The 21,169-nt window shown below is 46.8% G+C and overlaps 1 protein-coding gene across 1 annotated transcript in view; it reads right to left on the bottom strand.

The window, feature by feature from the left end:
• DIS3L2 (DIS3 like 3'-5' exoribonuclease 2) overlaps nucleotides 1-21,169 on the bottom strand; it is a 373,116-nt gene that overhangs the window by 96,040 nt on the left and 255,907 nt on the right. The window contains exon 11 of the mRNA XM_077757924.1: nucleotides 5,633-5,745. Within this exon, the coding sequence (XP_077614050.1) occupies nucleotides 5,633-5,745 (113 nt within the window). The remainder of the gene's footprint in view (nucleotides 1-5,632; nucleotides 5,746-21,169) is intronic.

Below are 21,169 nucleotides of genomic sequence, written 5' to 3' on the forward strand. Positions count from 1 at the left end.
CTATCTTCATTTCCTCTCACTTCTCCACTCAATAGGACATTTTTAAATTATAAAAGTTACATGGTCATGGTGGAAATTTTAGGCGGTAACAAACCAAACCATGAGGGTTGTGAGGCTCTGTGCCTTAGGATTAAACAGTGCTAACATGTTACAGAACCTTTGTGTTCTTTCTGCGCACGCACGTGTAGATGACCACACGTCAGGTAAAATGTGTGTTACAGGTACGTGTGTCTTTTGAAACGCAGAGCTAGCGGATGCTCTGACTCCCACCACGTCGCTCCTTCCTGGACCCTTTCCTTGGCTGATTCCTTAAACGTTAGTGCTCTCGCCCTCTGCCCCTCTTCCTTCTCTCCCTGCGCGTGCTCCCCGGGACTTCCCTCACTCCTGGGGCTGCACTCCCACCGACACACGAGTCTCATCCGCACTGCATTTCCAGCCCTGCCTCTGCTGGTAACTCCAGATCCCTTCATGACGCTGCACTCTAGACTCCTTGGTATGAATGTCCTACGCACACCTCAAACTTCACACGAAGAAGACAAAGTTCCGTGTTGTCCTCCCTGCACCTGTTGCTATGACTGTATTTCCTATCTCTGGCAAGAGCAGCAGCACCCTGTTACCAGTTAAACAAGCAAGCAAACAACAACAAAACCACACACACATACCCCTCCCACAGAACACAACTGGGTGTTATCTTGCGATTTCTCCACTCTCCTCCTGCCGCCACAACCAATCGGCACGCAGAATCTGTAGGTTTTACATCTAAATCTCTCTTAAATGAGTCTTCTCTCCTCCCTGTCTTCCACTGTTCAAGTGTGGACACATTCATCTCTCTTGGGTTATATTCAAATAGTCTCCTAAGCTGACAGCAGAGTTTGGGAGTGGAAATTATTCTGGATAAGGTTTCCTTATGATCCTCCATACTTCTGCATCTTCTTACTCTATTCTACCCAGTGATGATTTGCAAAGCCGTTTACAATAGGAAAACATGGTCTTTACCTCGCCAATAGCTGATGAAATGAATTCGGCAGTTTGATTTTTTGCTTGTCCTGCTAATGAGGGAGGGTCCAAACACCTGCAATGGGGCAGAGAAGTCTCCAGCAAAGCCTGAACCCCCTGTCTCTGTGTTCAGTGGCCAAGGGTCAACGGTGGCCAAAAGCTCTGAGAAGCTGGTGGAGGGCCTCTATCTCCAAGGAGAAAGCAGAGACAACAGGGGGAAGTCGACGTGCCGTGTGCCGAGTCCCACCCTCTGCCGTGTGATATGGGTTCCTGGATAGGAACGGCTGGGCGCTCCTTGCTCAGGATGCCTGTGTTAGCACCAGGCCGAAGACATCTATTGCTCGACTGCTCCTGGAGTCCAGCTCGACCCCAGCATGTGGGTAAACTCTCCGAAAATTCTATGAGCAAAACTCCCCGTCTACTTTGGGGCAGTTATTCAAAGCCTCAAGGGGCCACGGCTGAGGCAAAGGGCTCTGGTACTGATAACAGCTGTCCTGCCTCTGGCCTCGCTATTCTTCAACCACACAGCTGCTAACGCGATGTTCCACCCGAAGCAAAGGAGACCGTGTCCCTTCCCTGCTTGCCCTCAAGGTGAAGTCCGCGCTCCTCAGCTTGCCTCACAGGCCTCTCTTTACAACTTCAGCTTTTGGCCCCTCCTGCGATTTATGCTCCAGAACTTCCAAACTGCATACTGTTCCTTATGGAGCCACTGCCTGGAATGCCCTCTCCACCCAGGTGTCTACCTCGAAATTTTCGACTCAAAATTTGAAACACTGCTCAAAACAGAATTCTGTTGTGAGTCATCTCGGCTCTTATGGAAACTCCTCTCCTACCACCAGCCCAGGCAGGTACGACGTCTCTGTCCTCCCCGGTGCTCCTCACCTTGGGACTACTTCTGTCACTGCCAGTGGCCCGGGGTCCTGTACGCGCCTGTTGCGTGCCCGCCTCCTCTGACTTGCCCCAGGCCGGGCCCCACATCTCCCTCATCTTTACACACCTGGCACCTGGCACACAGCTGGGCCTCAACAAACACGAACTGGATGAAGACCCAAAGCACTGCAGGCATCGGCGAGGGAGAGGGACTTACAGGGTGCTGAGGCTCTGTCAGCACGCTTCGGGCCAGCGTTAAAGTTGAGTCAGGGCAGAGTTTAAAAGCTGGTCACGGAAAAAAGGGACATGGTGACAGGACACTGACTTTCTAAGCATCCTGGACTAGGGCTTGGGAGACTTCAGAGAAATTGATCATTTGGGTAAATATGCCATTGCCCAAGGCAGCTGGGTGGGGGTACCATCAAGACTATAAAATCTTATATTAGCCTCAGAGAGCAGAAACATCTGCTAAAGCCACAGCAGGCGGGCTGGCCAAGTTCAGCAACGGGTTAGCCAGGACAGCCCTGTGACCAACGGAAAGGGCCACAGAGGGGAAGAATCAATCATTCACGCAAAGAGGAACAGGAGGGACTAGCAGAGGCAGAGGGCTTCCAAGGCTCAAGGGAGCCAGATGTCAGCGACCCAGCCGGGGAGGGGCCGCAGGGGGGTCCTCTGACCCTTCCAGCCCAGGTCTCTGTTGGCTCCCAAACTCCCTAACACCCTCAAGAGCCCATTGGCTGTGGGAGCCTGGGAACTTAGGGAGTTTTTCTCCTCTTCTCTGAGGACTTCGAGGTTTTAGCAGGAAGGTGCAGCTGGCCCCCCACTCACACGCTGCAACAGCCTAAAGGGAATGGGTATCTGCCAGCCAACATCTCTGTTGAAAGAGTTTCCTTTTTCATATCGACACTTCCACGAACTCCGAATTTGATCAACTCTTTGCTGCACAGTTTGACATTAACAAAGCATCAACACTCGGACAACCTGCTGGGGTCAGAAAGGAACATCTTAAAACTCTTTGGATTCCACGTTAAGACAGGCTTCCAGTCCCAATCTTTGATCTCTATTATAAAGCAGCACCAATAAAATAGTGTAGAGATTTATGGGCGAACTTTCATTTGAGCTGTTTCACACCTAAAATAACACCAGTGCTCCGGCCAATGGGCAGACAATTCAGCTTTAGGTTTCAACTGTTTAGGGGTTCTTTTACTTTTAAAACTTAATTCACTTATTTTAAAAAATCATCTTACATTTTACAATTTCATTGTAGTTCCCTCTCAGGGAAGACAGCCAGGAGACATTTGCTGGGTAGATGTCACATCCTTCTGAGAAGGACAGGCCTAAAGTCAGTTAGACAGGTGTCCCCTAATGGACAGATGCCTGATTTTTGTCAAAAAGAGTGTTTTTTCGTGGGACGTAAATGGACAGTATTTCAATTTATATATCTTCCTGAGCATGCCCTGTTGTTAATGAGAGTAACCCAACACTGAACACTGTGAGTAAAATCCCCAAAAAAGGATTTCATTGTAAAGACAGTAATATGGTATTTGGACCTAATATCTGTTTTATTGTATATTTCTAATCTATGGAATAATCCCCCATATCAAGCTTGGCCTGTAATTCTAATGTCAGTTACTTCTAAGCCAGTAGCACCAAATAAAGAGAAACTGGTGCCACATTCCCTACAGATGGGAAATCGCCCGGCCCCCTCCCCCACTGCACACCCCCCTGCCCCCATTTGATGAAGTTGGGAGAAATTCTGCCAAATGAGAAAGCAGAGAATCTGGAGGAAGAGGAAAGCAGCTCATCCAGCTTTTAAGAAGACCTTTATAGGCAAAGTAAAGTGAAAACAGTAGAAAAGTTCCTGGACACAGTCCTTCAAGAAACAAAAATGAGTAGGAAGAAAGGTCAGAGTCGTGGTTCAAAGGAATCAGAACACACAGCTGCTGTCCAAGGTTGTGGGCAGGCGCTGCCCGCCCGCCAAGCTGGGGGCCGAGCCGGGCGGCAGGGCCCGCGGCCACTCAGGGGCACATGGGCCCTTCATGCACTCTGCTCCCCACTTTGAGAGGTCAGCATCAGAGCCCCAACTCTGCAGTCCCGAAGAGAAATTCTAGAACTGTGACAATCACAAAACCAAAGCAAAGAGAATAGGAAAGGAAATGTACTTAGTTATTTAACCCAATTTTATTTTTCCATTTTTGGTTTTGGAAACATAATTCCTCGTTATAAAAGGAGAATGCAACAGCTAGATAAGAGAAAGCCACCTGCTTGGACGAAGGACTTCTAATTGTGGCTTGAATTCATAAATATTTGAATCTAAAGAACAGAGTTAAACTTTTCTACGTGGAGAGAACAATTCACATTATTCACTTTACGTGGTCTTTAAAGTCTACGAGATTGCCACTTCTGCTTCTCTTTCCATCCTAACATTATAGTTTTGTAGGTGTAAGGGGTTCTGGAGGCTTATCTCCCTTTCCCTAAGAGGCCTTGGGCCAACCCAAGGCCAGATTTGGCCAACTGCAGTTTTAGGCAGGGGGTATTCATAGGATGTCTCCAACCTGAGGTTATATTAAGTGTAAACAACGTACAAATATCAGAGCTGTGTTCTCAGGAGGGCCAAGCTGTGAGTGAGGGACCTGGCTTTTGATGCTGTTCCTTGGTCTGAGTAAGCTGGATACCTTTGCTAGAAGGAGCCAGAGTGGAGTGAAAGTCATCCCCACAAAAGCTTCAAAATGGAAACACTTTAAGTATCTCTCTCTCTCTCTCTCTCTCTCACACACACACCCACAAGTGCACAAGTTGGAAAATGTAAGTCTGTGTGTTTTCGCTAACTGAAAGCTCGGTGCCCAGAGCAGGAGTCAGCAGCAGTCTCCCACTACCTGGGCCCTCTTTTCTCAAGGGCAACCACTACCCTGACTTCTGTTCACTCTGCCCGTCTTTGAACTTTATACAAACAGACCCATACGCTGCGTACTCTTGTGCCTGGTTTCCCTCACCTTGTTTCTCTAGATTGCCAAGTCCTACTGTGTGACTCCACCAACATTTACTTGCTCACCCTAGTGACGGGCGCTGAATAGTGCCTGGTTCTTTGTGTTTGTTTTCAGTGGCACCACCCTGTTATTTGAGTTTACATTTCCTAATATCGAATGTTGAGGAGCATCTTTTCATGTGCTTATTTGTCATCTGTGTACCTTCTTCCGTGAAATGCTTTTCCAGCTCTGAGACTCCAGATTATCTTGTCAAGGGCAGGTCAGGGGATGAAACTTTCTCAGAAGGCGTTTTCATCCCTTTCTCCGCTCTAGTGTGACAGTGCCGTAGACATTACAGAAATGAGTGCATGTGGCTGACTTAAAAAAAAAAAACAAAAAAAAACTGTGGCTCATGTGGGCTGAGTCTGGTGAGACCTGCTTTGGAACCAGAGTCTGAAGGCAGTTACTTTTCCTCATTTCCTTCCGAACATGGGCACTGGTCTGAGTTACGTGGGAGGCAGGGCTGCCCTGGAACCTCGGATGAGCACCTGTGTCCGGCCCTGGTGTCTCCTCGGTGTGGCTCTTCTTGAACATGGAAGGAAAACACGCAGCTGCAGAGGGCAAGCACTTTTCCAAAGAAAACCATTTTTTTTAAAGACCTCATTGGATGTGAGAAAAGATGCTCGGATAAGATGGCTGTTCCTGATTTTTTTTTTTTTTTTTTTTAAAGAAAGGAGAAACAAAGGAAGCAGACTAAGCAGAATGAGTCTCAATCCAGGGGACTGGGGACTGGTGCTTACCTTCTGAACCAAGTAGACACTTGTGGCTCTCTCAGCAGCCACTTTATCCAGAGGGGACCCCTCAGGAACGAAGTAACTGACGTCAGCAATATGAACCCCCACTTCGAAGTTGCCTGTAAACACAGAAGAAGGCTGATCAGCGTGGTACGGAAAGCGAGAGCCATCCCTCCTGCGAATCCTTCTCAAGAATGCATGACACCCGCAGAGGCCACGGGCTCTGAGGTGTGGGCCTCCGTTTCCAGTCCTGCTGGGCAATCTGCCTGCCCCCGGTGATTTGCACGGTTCTTGTCCTCACTGTATAGTGAGATGGCGAGATCTGTGTCCCCAAGAAACAACCTTAACCATTTTCGCGAGACGTTTCCCATTTCTCAAGGCCTCTTGTCTTTGCCAAAGAAGGCTCATTTGGGATGGGGAACAAGCCCTTTCAGGTCACTGGAAATGAGTCCACGAATCCTGTGGACCCTGCCTCTGAATTCTCTGCTCTTCCTGTCCATTCTGATCACAGCCTTTATGCTGAGATCTACACCTGGCCTTCCTGCCTTGATTCTGCCCCTTCTCACCTAGGCCTGCACACTGTTGCCTGGCATCTCCTCGGCCATGGATCTGGTGATGCCACTCCTTAGCCTGTAAGTCATGTCCTCACTCGGTCTCACCCCAACCTGCCTTACCGGGCCCCCCAGCACCCCCTCCACATCTCCGTTATGCAGCTGCCAAGGGAAACCTCTTTCTAGTCCCAGAACATATCTTACCTCATCCCACTGAGAGGTTTGCTTGGCTCATGTTTTTTCTTATGTTTGGGATCATCTCAACAGGATCTGCCTATCAAAATCCTTCTTACCCTATAAGGATCAACTGACAGAGAACCCCAGAACAAGAAGAGATTCTCTGTCCTCTGTTTCTTCTACCTGCTCTAAGTACCTGATCCGTAGATGAACATGACTTCTAGGGTCTTTCTGTCAGAGCACTCATCTCTGCCAGACCCCATGGCATGTCTTTACTGGTGTACCGATTTGCTGCCTCCCTCCCTCCCTCCCTACGGTGTGAGCCCCAGCAAGGCAGAGCCTCTGTGTCAAGTTCACTGGCGTAGGCACGACACCTGGAAGGATACCTGGCAAATCACAGGCACTCTGTAAACACTGGGTGGGTGGAAGAATCAGTAACTGGCTTCTCTGCCTGTTGTCTTTTCCCTTCTAGTAAAAGACCTATGTTTCCCCTCTTTCAGAACTGCCCTTTCCCTTCCTGGTACAGCTGCTTTTCAGCAGTTCCTGCCTTCCCTATAGTTCAAACAGAGAGATGGCCAGATGGTGTAGGCTGGAGGGGTTACGCCTAAAGTAGGCTGAGGGGATAGTCACGTTATAAATTTAAGATTTACGCTGTTGAATATCCCATAAGTTCTCTCTCACAGACAGGATATGTGATCACACACACACACACACACACACACGCATATGAAAATGGACAGAATGGATACAAAAAAGGAGTACACGGTATGACGAGCGCATCACGGGCAGACAGAGGCACACTGATGGCATCAACACAAAGGTGAATTTGCATTAATTAATTAATTAAATAATGAGAGACAGAGGGAGAGATGGCAGGGGGAGAGGGGCAAAGGGAGAGAATCTTAAACAGGCTCCATTCTCAGCGCAGAGCCCAATGCAGAGTTCCAAGTTCCATCTCACAAACCATGAGAACCTGACCTGAGCTGAAACCAAGAGTTGGACTTCCAGCTGTCTGAGCCACCCAGGAGCCCCTAATTTGCTTAAATTTAAATGTATGCGTGATATAATTCTACTATACCCATCCTTGTTCGGAGGATCTTCAGGAAATGGATCTCTCTCTGGGACCCCAGACAGTGAGGAGTGTCGTTAAGTCTGGGGCTGCCAAGGAAACATCTTTGCCACACAATCATCCCAATACAGAAAACAAGAGGTCTAGGAAATGAAGGGAGAATCACGATGACCTCATTTGAAGTACAGGATCGAGCTGAACTTGAAACTAGTCTACCTGTGGACTTGGCAGTTCATGAATCAATCAGCTCCCTTTCAGTTATGACTCACAGGAAGAGTCCTGACTGATACCCAGTTGACTCAGAAGAGCTTCCAAGCACATTGCTACTTGCTCCTTTGGCTACCTAGACAATCAGTCTGAAAGTGTCACACATTTTATCTGCACATTTTGGAGCTATTTATAGTCCTTCTGTTTCTTCTTTGCTGGGGGAGACGCTTCTTCCCTTAGATTTTTAAAATGGAAAATTGTTTAAGCATGGGGTGGTTGAAATAAGGGGTTCAGGGAAAGGAGAGAATTTAAGAGTCCCCCTTCCTCATCTGCCTCACACTCAGGGACCACCCTCCCACGGGGCATTCGTCGGGTCTTTCCACCCATGCCTGCAGCATCAGTACATGAGGGAAAAGCTAAGTCTGTCTAAGAGCCCCCGGCTGCTGTGGGATAATATAACAGACCTAATTCCCACAGAGGAGAGGGCTGTCTGGAAAGAGAAACTGGTGTGGCTCAGAGTTCAGCGGCCTCACTCTGAGAGCCACGCAGCTGTGCTGTTGGGTCACAGAGAGCAAGGACACCTGCCCTGTGATGATCGAGGAACTCAACCCTAAGAGAACATGGCCAAGAGACTCAGACGGCTCAATTTCCAGTTTGGATATTACAAGTATCTAAAACCAACACTTGGGGAAGGTAAAATAAAGTGTCTTCTTTTGAAGTCAGAATTATAACATATTGGCCTAACAGGTAAATATTGACTAAAGGAAAAGAGAGGATTATTACATCATGATAGAAGCCATAATTTTAAATTCGGCCTGTGTGTTGTTACTACACATGAACTTTCTGTCCTTAGTCAAAATTGACAAACTGACAAAGAGTTCATTACAGGAGATAAAACATGAAGCAGGCCAATCAAAACATATTCTGGAGGCTTAAATTTCACTCAGAATTCCCAGCAGAGCCTCTAAGACCAGCAAAAAGAAGCTCTCTTATTCTCTCCTTTGGACCTTTTTTGTGGAAACGCTAAGTAAATATTTTATTACATATATTTACATAGTGTGAACTTGCAGAACTTTTGAGGTAGTGGCACTGCAGTCTTTATTCCATGAAAGAGAAAACACAAATCCAGAACCTTCTGTAGTATATGCTGCCAAACCATTTAGGACCCATTTGATATTTTTAAAAGAATATTGTCTTCCATATAAAAATATTCTTTAAAATTTTTCTTTACATTAGAAGTTTTCACCTAGTGGGGCTCAGGGAAGCCCTGATGGTTTTGAAGAGCTGGGGAAGCAGAGGGAGGCCAAGTCCCCGAGGCTGGCCATGCCAGGCCCGCTTTGCTCAGTGGTGTCCCATGTGGAATGTGGCAGAGAGAACATCACAAGTGCTGCATCCGGGTAAATCACAAAGAGCACCCAAAGCAGGGGCTTAAAAACCACCTTGTCTAAGCCAGCCTCCCAGCCAGATCAGCCTCTTTTCAACAGCATCCCTGCTCAGCGGCCCCTGGCATGTCCTCAAGGGGCGGGGGAGCTCAATACTCTATTTCTGAAGAGCTCCTGTCATCAGAAAGTGCTTCCTCACAAGGATCCATGATACACAGAAATGAAGCCTCTGGTTTACTCTGGCTCCGGACATCCATGAGAGGTGATTCCTCTGTTTAAGGTGCTCATGGTCTCGTGGGTTGGCAGATACAACAATGTGGTCACAGTGTATTACCAGCGCTATGACAGAGGAAGGTTACATATCCTTCTATATGGGGACAAATGGAGCTGAAGTCCGCTGCTACTACAGTGAGAACATGTGAAAGTGCTCTGGAGTCAGTAACAACTACATGAACACATACTGACAATGACAATCATAAAAATGATAATAAGGAGAGGCGCCTGATAGTAATTTGGTTAAGCGTCTGACTTCGGCTCAGGTCATGATCTCATGGTCCATGAGTTCGAGCCCCGTGTCGGGCTCTGTGCTGACATTTCAAAGCCTGGAGCCTGCTTCAGATTTTGTGTCTCCCCCTCCCTCCTTGCCCCTCTCCCCCACTCATACTCTGTCTCTCAAAAATGAATAAATGTTAAAAAATGTTTTCTAATAATAAGGACAGTAGTAGTGACTGTTTCACGCCTACTTTGTGCCAGGGGCTCCACATACACTGACCTAACTTTGACACAGGCACATAAACTGTATTTCACGGATGAATCATCTGAGCCTCAGAGAGGTTCCAAGTCACTTGTCCAAGGTTATCTGCCTAGTAATAATGTCTGCATTCAAAACCAGCTTCAGAGTCTTTGCTCCTTTTGATCACCCCTGGCCCCCTAAACTCCAAGATGATACAACTCAATTTTTCATCTCAGTGGGGTCACAGATCAAAATCTCTCCCCATCTCTAGGGAGATTCAACAGAAGCCACTCTTGGCCATGGACCCAGAAGGCCTGCTGGGGACTCTCCTTGGCCTTGCCTGCGGCCACATCCTGTCCCTGTAGTCTCTTCTGGTTCCCACTTCACTCTCCTTCACCGTCAGCAGCAGAGCCCAGCTCTAGTAGCCTAGTAGCCCAATCAACTAGGCCATCAAGTCCAGTTCCATTTGACTGCGAGTCCTTAAGATCCAGCCACTCCTTTCCAAGATTCTAGTTTATAGTCGGTCTACCTTGGCTGGCAGCAGAGTCACTGTCCTCGGTACCTGAAAGGGCTGTGTCTACCACGGGCAGGGACGTATCAGACTACCTCCCTGAGGAGTGAGACCAGGGCCTTCCAGGCCTGGGTCACTTGAAGTCCCTTTTACCCACTGCTAAGACCAAACAGTGGTGACAGATGCCCTTCTTGACCCAGAGGCTCTTCCTGACACTTCTTTTGATCCAGAATGTCAGGCAACAACACTGCCAAATGTACCTCACCAGCAAAAAAGTAACTGCTTTTGTCTGGGTCACTAATGGCCTTTGGTTTGTGAAACACAAAACTTTTTAGGCCTGACTTGGCCTCACCTTACAGGGCATCTGAGACCTAGTGATGTCTCCTTCCTTGACACGCGCTCCCTGGGCTCTGGGCGTGTCTGCCAGTGTGACTGCTCCTTCTCAGGCTCCTCCTCCTCTCCTGCCCCTTACACGGTGGCATGCCTCCAAGCTCTGCCTGTGCTGCCTTCTCTGTCAATTCTACCTTCTCCCCGGACTGTCTCAGCCATTCCAAGGAGTTCAAGCATCATCTCTCTGCTCTGGTCTCCTGATCCTGTGCCACCAGCCTGGACTTCTCTGAGCTCCAGACTGACATGCCGCTTAGCCGTCTCACAGGCACCTCACACTCACACCTCTGACAGTCCCCATGTCTCTTCCTCCGCTCTCCATCCCAGGAAGTGGGATCATGCTCCCTAAATGAAAGGGGGCACCATCACTGCCTAAACCTAAAAGAAACTATCTCAATCACTCACTCTGAACACTTTCCCTTAAATGGGCCAGTCTCTCTTCTTCCCACCATCCACACTGTGGTCAGGGCCACCGTTCTTCCTTTGAAGGAAGATCTAACAACCTCCTTGTTGCTGTCCCTGACATCTGTCAAACCTATTTTCCACACTGAAGATAACTCTTTCCCAAATACAAATCTCCCTGTCCCCCTGTCTCTTCCTGACGGCTTCTGCCGGTCCCGCAGGCTAGTGCATAAAGCCTACTCCCTTCATGACCAAGGCCAGGCTCACTCCCTCTTCTGTGTCTCCTACAGCATGACACTCTCCATGTGCCCCCCGCCCCCCAACCAGGGCTCAACACCACTTCCCGAAGTCGGTCATGAGACATCTCCCCCACCCTCTGTCATCGGCACGAAGGGCAGGGAAAGGGCCGAGCACATAGTCAGTGTCTGATGTTTACTGAACGAATAAGGAAATGACAAAAATATAGGGCAGACCCATTGCGACTCTGGGTTGAAAGGGGTCATAAACGCTGCCTGGTCTAACTGTGCAGAGTCCTCCCCACACCAGGTCTTCCCAGAGTGAGACCACCCTATGCCTGCGTACCTCAGGTGACTCAGAAATCACTACCTCTCAGCAGAGTCCGCTCCATCCTCGGATGGCAATGACACAATCTTCTCCCCCTTCAAAGCCAAAATACGTCTTCCTACAGCTTCTACTTTTTGGCCCGGTTCTACCCCATGGGCTGTCCAGAACAAGCCCAGCTCTTAGAAGACAGCAACGTGGCTGAGAGAAATGAGTGCAGTGGGAGATCTCTTCCAGCAGGACTGGGCCTGCTTTTGGGTTGGCACTGGCTTCGAAATATTCAGATAGCATGCGGCCCCCTGGATCTTCTCTCCTTCAAGCTAAATTACCACATGGCTTGGCTTTGAGTCCCCTCATAATCCTAGGCATCCTCCTAATAATCACCTTCATTCATTCAATTAGCCATTCAACAGATACTTACTACGCTTCTACTACGTGGCAGGTATGTTTCTAGGCACTGGGGACACACAAGCACTCAAAACTGATAAGGTTCCTTCTCTTAGGGAGCATTCATTCTAGTGCGGAGAGAAAGACAACAAGCAAGCAAATACACGGTAAGATAACTTAAGACAGTAAAAAGGACTCTGAAGAAAATAAAACAGGCTGAGGTGATGAGGATGCCTGGGGTCCACCTCAGGTTTAGTTCAGAAAGATCTCTAGGAGGAAATAAATGGAGGCCTGTGTGTCTAAAAAGGGCCATGTCACATGATGGCATGGGGGAGCGCATGGCAGGCAGAATAACCAGAGCAAAGGGTCAAAGGTGGCGGCAAACTGGCTGTGTTGAAGGTAGAGAAAGAAGGGGACACCTGGAACCTTCTAGTGGCCAGTGAGGTGGATGGGACCCTGACAAGAGATGGCCTGCTGGGCCCGGATGAACAATCAGATTTTATTTCAAGTGCTGTGGGAAATCACCGGACAGTTTCCAGCAGAGAAGTGAACATACCACCATCACTCTCTCATTTTGTTACCTCTTGCTTCTGCGTATCATGGTTCTGCAAATGCGGTCTAAGGTCAGATTGAACTGAAAAGGAGTGAAGAACTCTTAGGAGTGGTGCTGCCAGGCAAACTAATTGAATCAGTCCTTCAGGGATGTAATACGCTTGGTAAACAAACACAGAGGATGAAAAGAAGCATAACCTACAAGGATGTAACCATAACCTGTTACATCGATGGATGCAACAGACACTGCGTTTCCCATCGCACAGACTGGCCTCCATCCAGCCTACGTGACGGGAAAAGGATGCTCTTGCTCGGGCCACCCTCTTGCCCCTGTGGTCAGTCTTCCCAACAACAGGAGTCTTAAGAGCAATAGAAAACTGTGCTCTGAAAGCTCAGAAAGGGCAATCCAACAAAGAGAACAGACAGCAAGGGACTTTCTGCTGTCTAGACTTCCCCAGCAGTGAAGGGTCTCCTTCGGGGCAGCATGCTTGGGTAGGATGCAGGCCCGTTGCATTTTAATTTTTTTTAACATTTTTTATTTATTTTTGAGAGAGAGAGATAGAGACAGTGTGAGCAGGGGAGGGTCAGAGGCGGGAGACACAGAATCCAAAGCAGGCCCCAGGCTCTGAGCTAGCCGTCAGCACAGAGCCTGACACGGGGCTCTAACCCACAAACCGCGAGATCATGACCTGAGCTGAAGTCGTACACTTAACCGACTGAGTCCCCCAGGCCCCCTGGCCCGTTGCATTTTAGAGACAGATTCACAGCTGAGGGGCAACTGGGCTTGGATCACCTTGTAGCCACACAGTAAAGTCCATCTTTTAGTTGGGGCAAGCAGATTTCCCTCTCACCTTGGTGGAAACACTGATTGGGTAAGAGAGACGACTCTAACTCTGATGTCTTCCAGTTCTGTGTGGCATCTGGTTACGTAATCCAACACAAGCGTTGACCCCTGGAACAGCAAGCCATGGCAGCACTCCATGGCCATGACGTGGCAACAGTTTGAGGATATTTCATAAACTTAAAAGGAGTCAAAGTGAAAAAATTCTGGACAAGTAAATGTGAATGCAACGCAAGGTCCCCGTGTATGAGGAGGGGGCTGAAAAAAAGGATTTCTCACAAAAAAAAAAAAAAAGAAAAAAAAAAAGGATTTCTCAACCCCTCCTGGGGGCCAGGGTTTGAAGAGTCTGCGCGCTGTCTCTTTTACTTTTCCTCTTACCATCCAGCAAAGGGTTAATGAGGACCTTCAGTTGCAAACTCCTTCAGTGGTGAGCTCACCTTTTGGGACTAAGCAGCTTCGAGAGTCTTTTTCCTTCATTATTACAAAGGGCTCTATCAATCTGCAAGTACTCAGCTAAACTGCCCACACTGCAATTTTTGTCATGTCCAATCTAATTCTCAGGAATCTAAGTTTAAATTTATATGAACAGCATGGAAGAGGAACACCCAGGTAGTAAATTCCACGTTTCCCCTTCCAAATGATTTGAGCAATGGCCTCCTTCATTAACAGGAAAGAGAATGCGGAGCCGAACATGGGAGGCTGGCACACCCGACGTCTGGGAATTTCCAGGCGTTTCAGAAGTGAGTGGGGAAAGCCCAGGTCAGCCGGTCAGGCCTGGGACAGAGCGTGGAGCACAGGCTCATGCAAAGCTCTGGGTGCAGGAGGGCAGGCGTGTGGCCCTTCCTCCATGCCAAAAGAAGGTGGGGTCAGAGGGGCCGAGAAGGACCTCTGAAGGCAATTACGAAGTTAGCAGGTGCAAATAAGTAAGGGTGGGAGTGGGGGTGGGGTGGGCTGGGGTGTGACTGGGATGAAGTGGGCATGGTTTCANTAGAGGCAGGAGAGGGTTACTTGCCGAAGCAGAATTGAAAGGTCCCCAGTGATGATTTCTGGAGGTTGAGGATATGGGGACTATTTCTTGCTACATTATACACATCTGTAATGTTTCCAGCTTTCAAAGGCTGGAAAAGCAATACAGATAAAAAGTATAAAATAAAAAAAAATGCAAACCTGGCTTAAAAATGTCTGGGAAGAAATATATCAAGATGGTAACAATGGTTTTCTCTGAGTAGGAGAATTAGACATTTTTCTTTTTGCTTATATGTAAATTCTAATATTTCTATCATAAATGGATTGTTTAACAGTTCCTCCCTCCCTCCCTCCCTTAGTTCCTCTCTCTCTCCCTTCCTTCTTCCCTTCCCTCCCGTTCCCTTCTGTTCCCTTCCTTCTTCCCTTCCCTCCCGTTCCCTCCTGCTCCCTTCCTTCTTCCCTTCCCTCCCGTTCCCTTCCGCTCCCTTCCTTCTTTCTGTCCCTCCCGTTCCCTTCTGCTCCCTTCCTTCTTCCCCGTCCCTCCCGTTCCCTTCTGTTCCCTTCCTTCTTCCCATCCCTCCCGTTCCCTTCCGTTCCCTTCCTTCTTCCCGTCCCTCCCGTTCCCTTCTGCTCCCTTCCTTCTTCCTGTCCCTTTCTAAATAAAAACGCACCCACATAATGCTCTGTCCCCACTCCGCCACCTCCTGATCGTGGACTCCCCACCGCACAGCAAGAGAAAGCGCCAAGGGCTGGCCTAGGCAGGGGGCAGTGAGTGGTGGCAGGTCACCTGCCAAGTCTCCTGGCGGATAAGGGTGAAGAAAGCACTTCGCAGGCCAGTTCTGTTAGAGGTGAGCTCAGTAAATGAAGCAGCACGAGTAGGCACGCTCCTTCTAAACAAGAAACAACTATTTTCAAGCCAGAAATGGGACTCCAGTTTACAGCAGCCTGTGGCTTTTGCCGTCACTTTACAGGACCAACGTCTGTGCAGGGCGAGCACAGAGCACCTACCCCTTCTCCAGGCCGTGGCATCAGGCAGGGGGTGTGCGATCCCAGCCGACCGATTTCCCACAGACGCACTTCCGAAAGCCAGATCTCAGCATATTTTCACACCCCTATGTGAGTTTTTCTTTAAAAAACAAACAAACAAACAAAAACCCTCTCTACAAAACAATTACTGGTCTCTAATAGGCACATTTAAAAGAAATGTGCCATTTTCGAACAAGTTTTGCAAACATCTATGTGTATTTAAATGCTTATTCGCTAAGTGTAACTGTTCCCAACAACTGCTTAATCCGACCTCAGCCTACCTTTCAGCGGAAATCAAAGGAACTTTCATATTCACCTTGAACTTTGAGAAGCTAAAGCTTTTAAAAGCTTTATGTCCTGTGACAAAACCCCTTAATGGCTTTTTTTCTCTCATTCTGGAGAAGCCGTTTAAGGTTCTTGTTATTTTTTCCCACCATATCAAATTAGCTCTTTTTGGATCTAACTACTCAGTTTCGTTCATCTCTTTTGCATGACGGAGAGAAATGTTTTCTGATTCCCCAAGGCTTCTCGAAAATTAATAAGAAATTATATCCGTAATTTATGACTGCTTATGATAGGCATTCACCTTACTGATTGCCCTGTAAAAATAGCACACTCACTGCTTCCTTTCTAGAGCACTTTGTATTAATTCATGTAGTCCTCACAATGCTGCAAAAACCGATCTCTTCCTACATATGAGGAACCGGAGGCCCAAGGAAGTTAGATACCTTGTATCAAGGTCTAGCTCCCAGACCTAAGCCTTTAACCACTACTTTACGGGGTTTGCTCCTGAGTTTCAGGTATCTGACTAATTGCCAATTGCTCTGTTCTTAACCCCTGTAAGGCTTCAAGTGCTCTCACTGTACTAGTTTTTAAAGAATCATACATTTACTCTGCAGAGCGCACACTCTAAGACAAATAGGTAGAAGAGAGTATGATTTCCAACATAACCAAAAGTGACTTTTATGGGGACAGTGAATATTCATTGAAAAAAACCCCTGCAACCAATGGTCATTTTCAGTTTCTGAACTAGCCATCTATCAATTACAGTTTTCACATGAAGTATTTGAATTGATAAATTTTCTAGGTAACTGAATGCCAGTGCTTTAATCATTAATCCTTTATGGCTTTAACACTTCTGGATGGAAATCCTCTATAAATATATTACACATTTTCTTTTCCTAATATAGCAGAATATAATTCAATATTAATGACAGGGTCATTAATATGAATATCTTTTATATTTTTCAATAGATGCTGAGGCGGCAGGGTAGGGCAAAAGTGTCAGTCCTCAGGACATACTCTGAAATTTACTTGTTACTTCTGCCACCAAAATGGAGTTAAGACCGTTCAGATCAAAACCTCCTGGCTAATTATAATCACAGTTATCATCCACTGGGCCTCACACATAAAAGATATTCAAACATTCCTGGATTAAATTAACTGACTGCACAAAAGTTCTATGTGGTAGGTATTATTAATTTTTGTGTTTTAGGGGCAGCTGGATAGGTCAGTCAGTTAAGCATCTGACTCTTGATTTTGGCTCAGGTCATGATCTCATGGTTTGTGGGACTGACCCTTGCATCGGCTCTGCACTTATAGCACAGGAGCCTGCTAGGGATTTTCNTATACATTAAAACAACTTTTATGTTTTATAGGTGAAGACATTCAGGCTCAGAGAGGTTAGATGACTTGCCCAATGATGACTAGCCTGGATTAGAACACTGTTGGACTCTAATATCAATGTGCTTACCAATCTGCCCCTCGTTCTAGCCTTTTCCTAAGGGGTTTTAACCATTCCACGATTATCAGTACCTTTGACTTTCTGTTTCACAGCAGTTCTATTGAGATGGAATTCACATACGATACGATTCAAGCATCTAAAGTGTACAGTTTAATGGTTTTTAGTATATGTACAGTTGTGCACCCATCACTGCAGTCGATCTGAGACTATTTCATCCTTCCCCAAAGAAAACCGCCTATCTGTTGTCACCCACTTTCTATCTTGCCCCAACCTTCCCAGCCCTCAGCGCCCTCTAATCTACTCTGTCTCTGTGCTTCTTCTGGACCTCTCATATAAATGGATCGGTACGTGGTTCTTTGTGATTGTCTTCTTTCACCTAACAATGTTTTCCAGGTCTTTCCATGTTGTAGCATGTGCCAGTACTTCATTTCTTTTTATGACTGAATAAAATTCCACTGTAAGGAAATACCACATCTCTTTACTCTTCATGAGTTGACAGAGATTGGGTTGTTTCTACTTTTTTTATATGCCCCTTCGCTTCTTAAAATAAACTTTTTATTGAGGCATAAAATACATAAATTAGACAAACCATAAGTATATAGCTCAATCAATTTTTACAAGGTGAATACACTTAGGCGATCACTCCTCAGTTCAAAAAACAGAACATAACCAGAATTCCAGAAACTTCTGGACATTTGGGTTGTCTTCAGTGTTTCGCTATCATAAATAATGCTTACATTATTACGTATTCTTGCCCGTACGTACTCATTTCTGTGGAATATATGCTAACAAGGAAACTGCTGGCTCCTAAGTGTGAATCTACTCAGTTCTATTACACACTGGACAACTGCTTTCCAAAGTGGTTGCACCAACTTCCACTCCTGCTCGGTGTATGAGAGTTCTAATTGCTTCACATCCCCATTAACGTTTGGCATCATTATCTTTTAAAAAAAAATTAGCTATTCTGGGAGGGACACAGTAGTAACTCACTGTGGTTTCAATTTCCATTTTCCCTGTGGACTACTGATATTAAGCACTTTTCAGACGTTTTGGACCACTGGCTATCTGTTTTATAAAATGCCTGTGGAACTCCTTACATATTCTCAATAGGAGTCCTTTGCTGGCCATATGTTATTACAAATGCATTCTTCTCTGTGGCTCGCCTTTGCTTTATTTTCATGGTGTCGTTTGATAGGCAGAACTTCTTACATTTAATGAAAGCTAATTTATTCCCTTTTTCCTTTAAGGGTAATGCTTTCTGTGTCCCACTGAAGCAGTCTTTGTTTATCCCAGGGTCATGAGGTTATCCTTCTATCGTATCTTCTAGAAATGTATGTTTTACCATTTACACTTAGATCTGTGAAGCACGTGGAGTTGACTTTTACAGAAAGTGTGATGTGGGAGTCAAATTTCACTTTTTTCCTATATGGATACCCAATGGATCCACCATCACATATTGATAAAACCATCCTTTCTTGATAAAACAATCCTCTATAGACCGCAGGGACCTCTGTTGAAAACCAGGTGATCATACTTGTATGGATCTGTTTCTGGATTCTCCATTCGATTTCCACCTTGACTCCTGAACAGGAACTGGATATTTGTTATTTCTGTGTAACCTCACTAGAATTGCATCTCAATGTTAATATTTCCATTTTATATTAATAATAGCTTTTACCGAGCACTTACTTTTTGTCTGGCCCAGTTCTAATCGCCAGGGACTATCTCATTTAATCTTCTCAGCAAGTTTAAATTAGGCATTATTATTCACACCTTACAGACCGGGAAATGTGAGGCATATCCCTCCGGAACATGGACTGTGTCTCTTCCCATTTTGTTGTCATCCCATCTGCTTGTGTGGAAAAGCATCAGGAGCACAAACAACTTCAGGCAGTTACTGCTAATATCTTTAAAGTGAGGTTGTGTTTTTGCAACGACAGGCACAAATGGAGCTTTGTTCCTTTAGCTTTTCAGAGACTCAGAATTTTGGAACTGGAAGACACCTGAAACACTGTCTAGTCCAAAGACTAGCTTAAGAAGGAGAATTTCAGAGAAACCACAGACATGCCCGAACGTACATGATGCAGTAAAGGCAAAGACAAGACAAGAGCCCAGCTCTGCTGCTCCTATTCCAGTGCTCTTTCTGGTATCCCGCAACTGCCTCTCATCATGCAATGAGTGTGTTGGAACACTGAGACTCCTGAACTGGCTTCCAAGTTTACCTTGGTGCCAGATACTTGAGGATGCCTGACTGGTGGGTGCCAGATTATCTTGGCTTTAATGAGCAAGGAAACTGGAACCAATCAGCAGAGCTGGAAGCGGATGAACAGGCCGCAATCCAAATTTGGTTTAACAAGGTGCACTGAGACATCCATGAAAAAAGAGAATTTCCAAAGCCCAGACCCCACAGAAATCAGGCTAGCAAGATTTGAATGGAACATAGGAATAAGCGTTAGAGGGGTGGAGCTGTCTCTCCACTTAATCTTTCCACTTAGATTCTGTGTCCTCAAAACAGGAACTCATTGGCAAGCATCCCAGAAGCCCACTTCCATGCCAGAGGCCTCGCACGATTATTCAGTTACTTGGATTTTTTGAGTCAAGGTATGATTCAGTAAAAAATGATCATACAACACGGAGAGTTAAAATTATTCACTCATCAATACCCCGGATGTGTGGAGAAGACACGTATTTTCTTCATGAATTGACAGTTCCACAGAATTTTCCATTTCTCTTCCCAAGATCACTATCAAGGGCCATACTCTGAAAATAGGGTTTGTGTCTGAGATCAAGTACTTGGATTATCTGGGATTTGCCTGAGGTCAGGAGGCCCTCTGACATAAGAGATTGCGAGAGGAAAAAAAATCAGTTTCAAAACCGAGATGGGAAGTGGCTTCACAGAGAAGAGGAGGGTAGGAATAAGGGCTCTGGAAATGCCAGGCAAGACGCAGATGTCAGAGACACACCCGGGAACGCAGCCAAGTAGAAGGGTGCCCTGACATGGAATTTTTTTCTTTTCCGAAATCTATGGAAAAGTTATCAGGGGTTCTCTTCTAGAACACAAGGAACAGATTTTAAACAGAGGAGTTTTGGGGGTTTTTTGGTTAAATTAAATACTGCCTGTAGATCTTATTTTTCAGCTACATGCGCCATTTGTTTCCAGCGAATGGATTAAACGTTCGTAATTAAGTCTGAGTTGTTTGTACAGTACAGTGCTCAGTATTCAGGAAGGACCTGAGTCCCTTGAAACACGGCACTTCAGGTCCAGCTCACTGCAGTGGACGAACCAGGTAGAAGCGATGTGGTAAGAGAAGGGGGGAGGGGCGGGCCTGAATCCAGGGGTTTAAAGCATTCTGTCTGTGCTAAAGTCAAATTGCCAAAGGCTAGGAAAGGCTGAAATGGGAACACAGCTGCAAGAGCTTCAGCGACAAAGCTGAGAAAGACAATTCAAGGTGAGCAGAATGGCTGGGAGGAGTGGTCCGGTACTGAGAGAGCCGACCTGTGCCAGGCCGCCTCCCCAGGGCCTCAGGAGAAGATACTGGACTTTTGTCTCTGTATGTCCATCTGACTGTCTGGGCCCTCCTGTGATGGAGGCCAGGGACGGAGCCTTGGCAGGGTAGGGATGGAGCCGTAGCAGGTTCACACAGCAAAAAGCTACGATGTTTTCTCCACAGTGCTTGAAGTTAGGTTCTGATCGTAAAGCTTATTCCCCCACCAAATGACCCATGTGACGGGAGCCTTGGATCCCTGTGAATGGTGTGTGTGTGTGTGTGTGTGTGTGTGTGTGTGTTGTGAGGGCATGGGGTAGAAGGCGGGGCCCAGCCAGAGCTGCGGATTGCTAGGCAAGGTAAAAATCCTGTGCGGAGCACAGTGTGTGTAAGGCTTTAGTCCTCTCAGGGCTGGGTGCTGCGGGTGCCACAGGAGAAGCAGCGGATGAGGTCTCCCACCAGACGGCCCGCTCTGGCCCCCGCGCCACCCCGCCGCACTGCACTGAGAAGACAGGTCTCAGGCTGGGGCCTGCGGAGCAAGGCCTGGCATGTTCTTCCCTTG

The sequence above is a fragment of the Crocuta crocuta genome, unplaced genomic scaffold (genome assembly GCF_008692635.1).
Source record: "Crocuta crocuta isolate KB4526 unplaced genomic scaffold, BGI_CrCroc_1.0 scaffold290, whole genome shotgun sequence".
NCBI classification, from domain to species: Eukaryota; Metazoa; Chordata; class Mammalia; order Carnivora; family Hyaenidae; genus Crocuta; species Crocuta crocuta.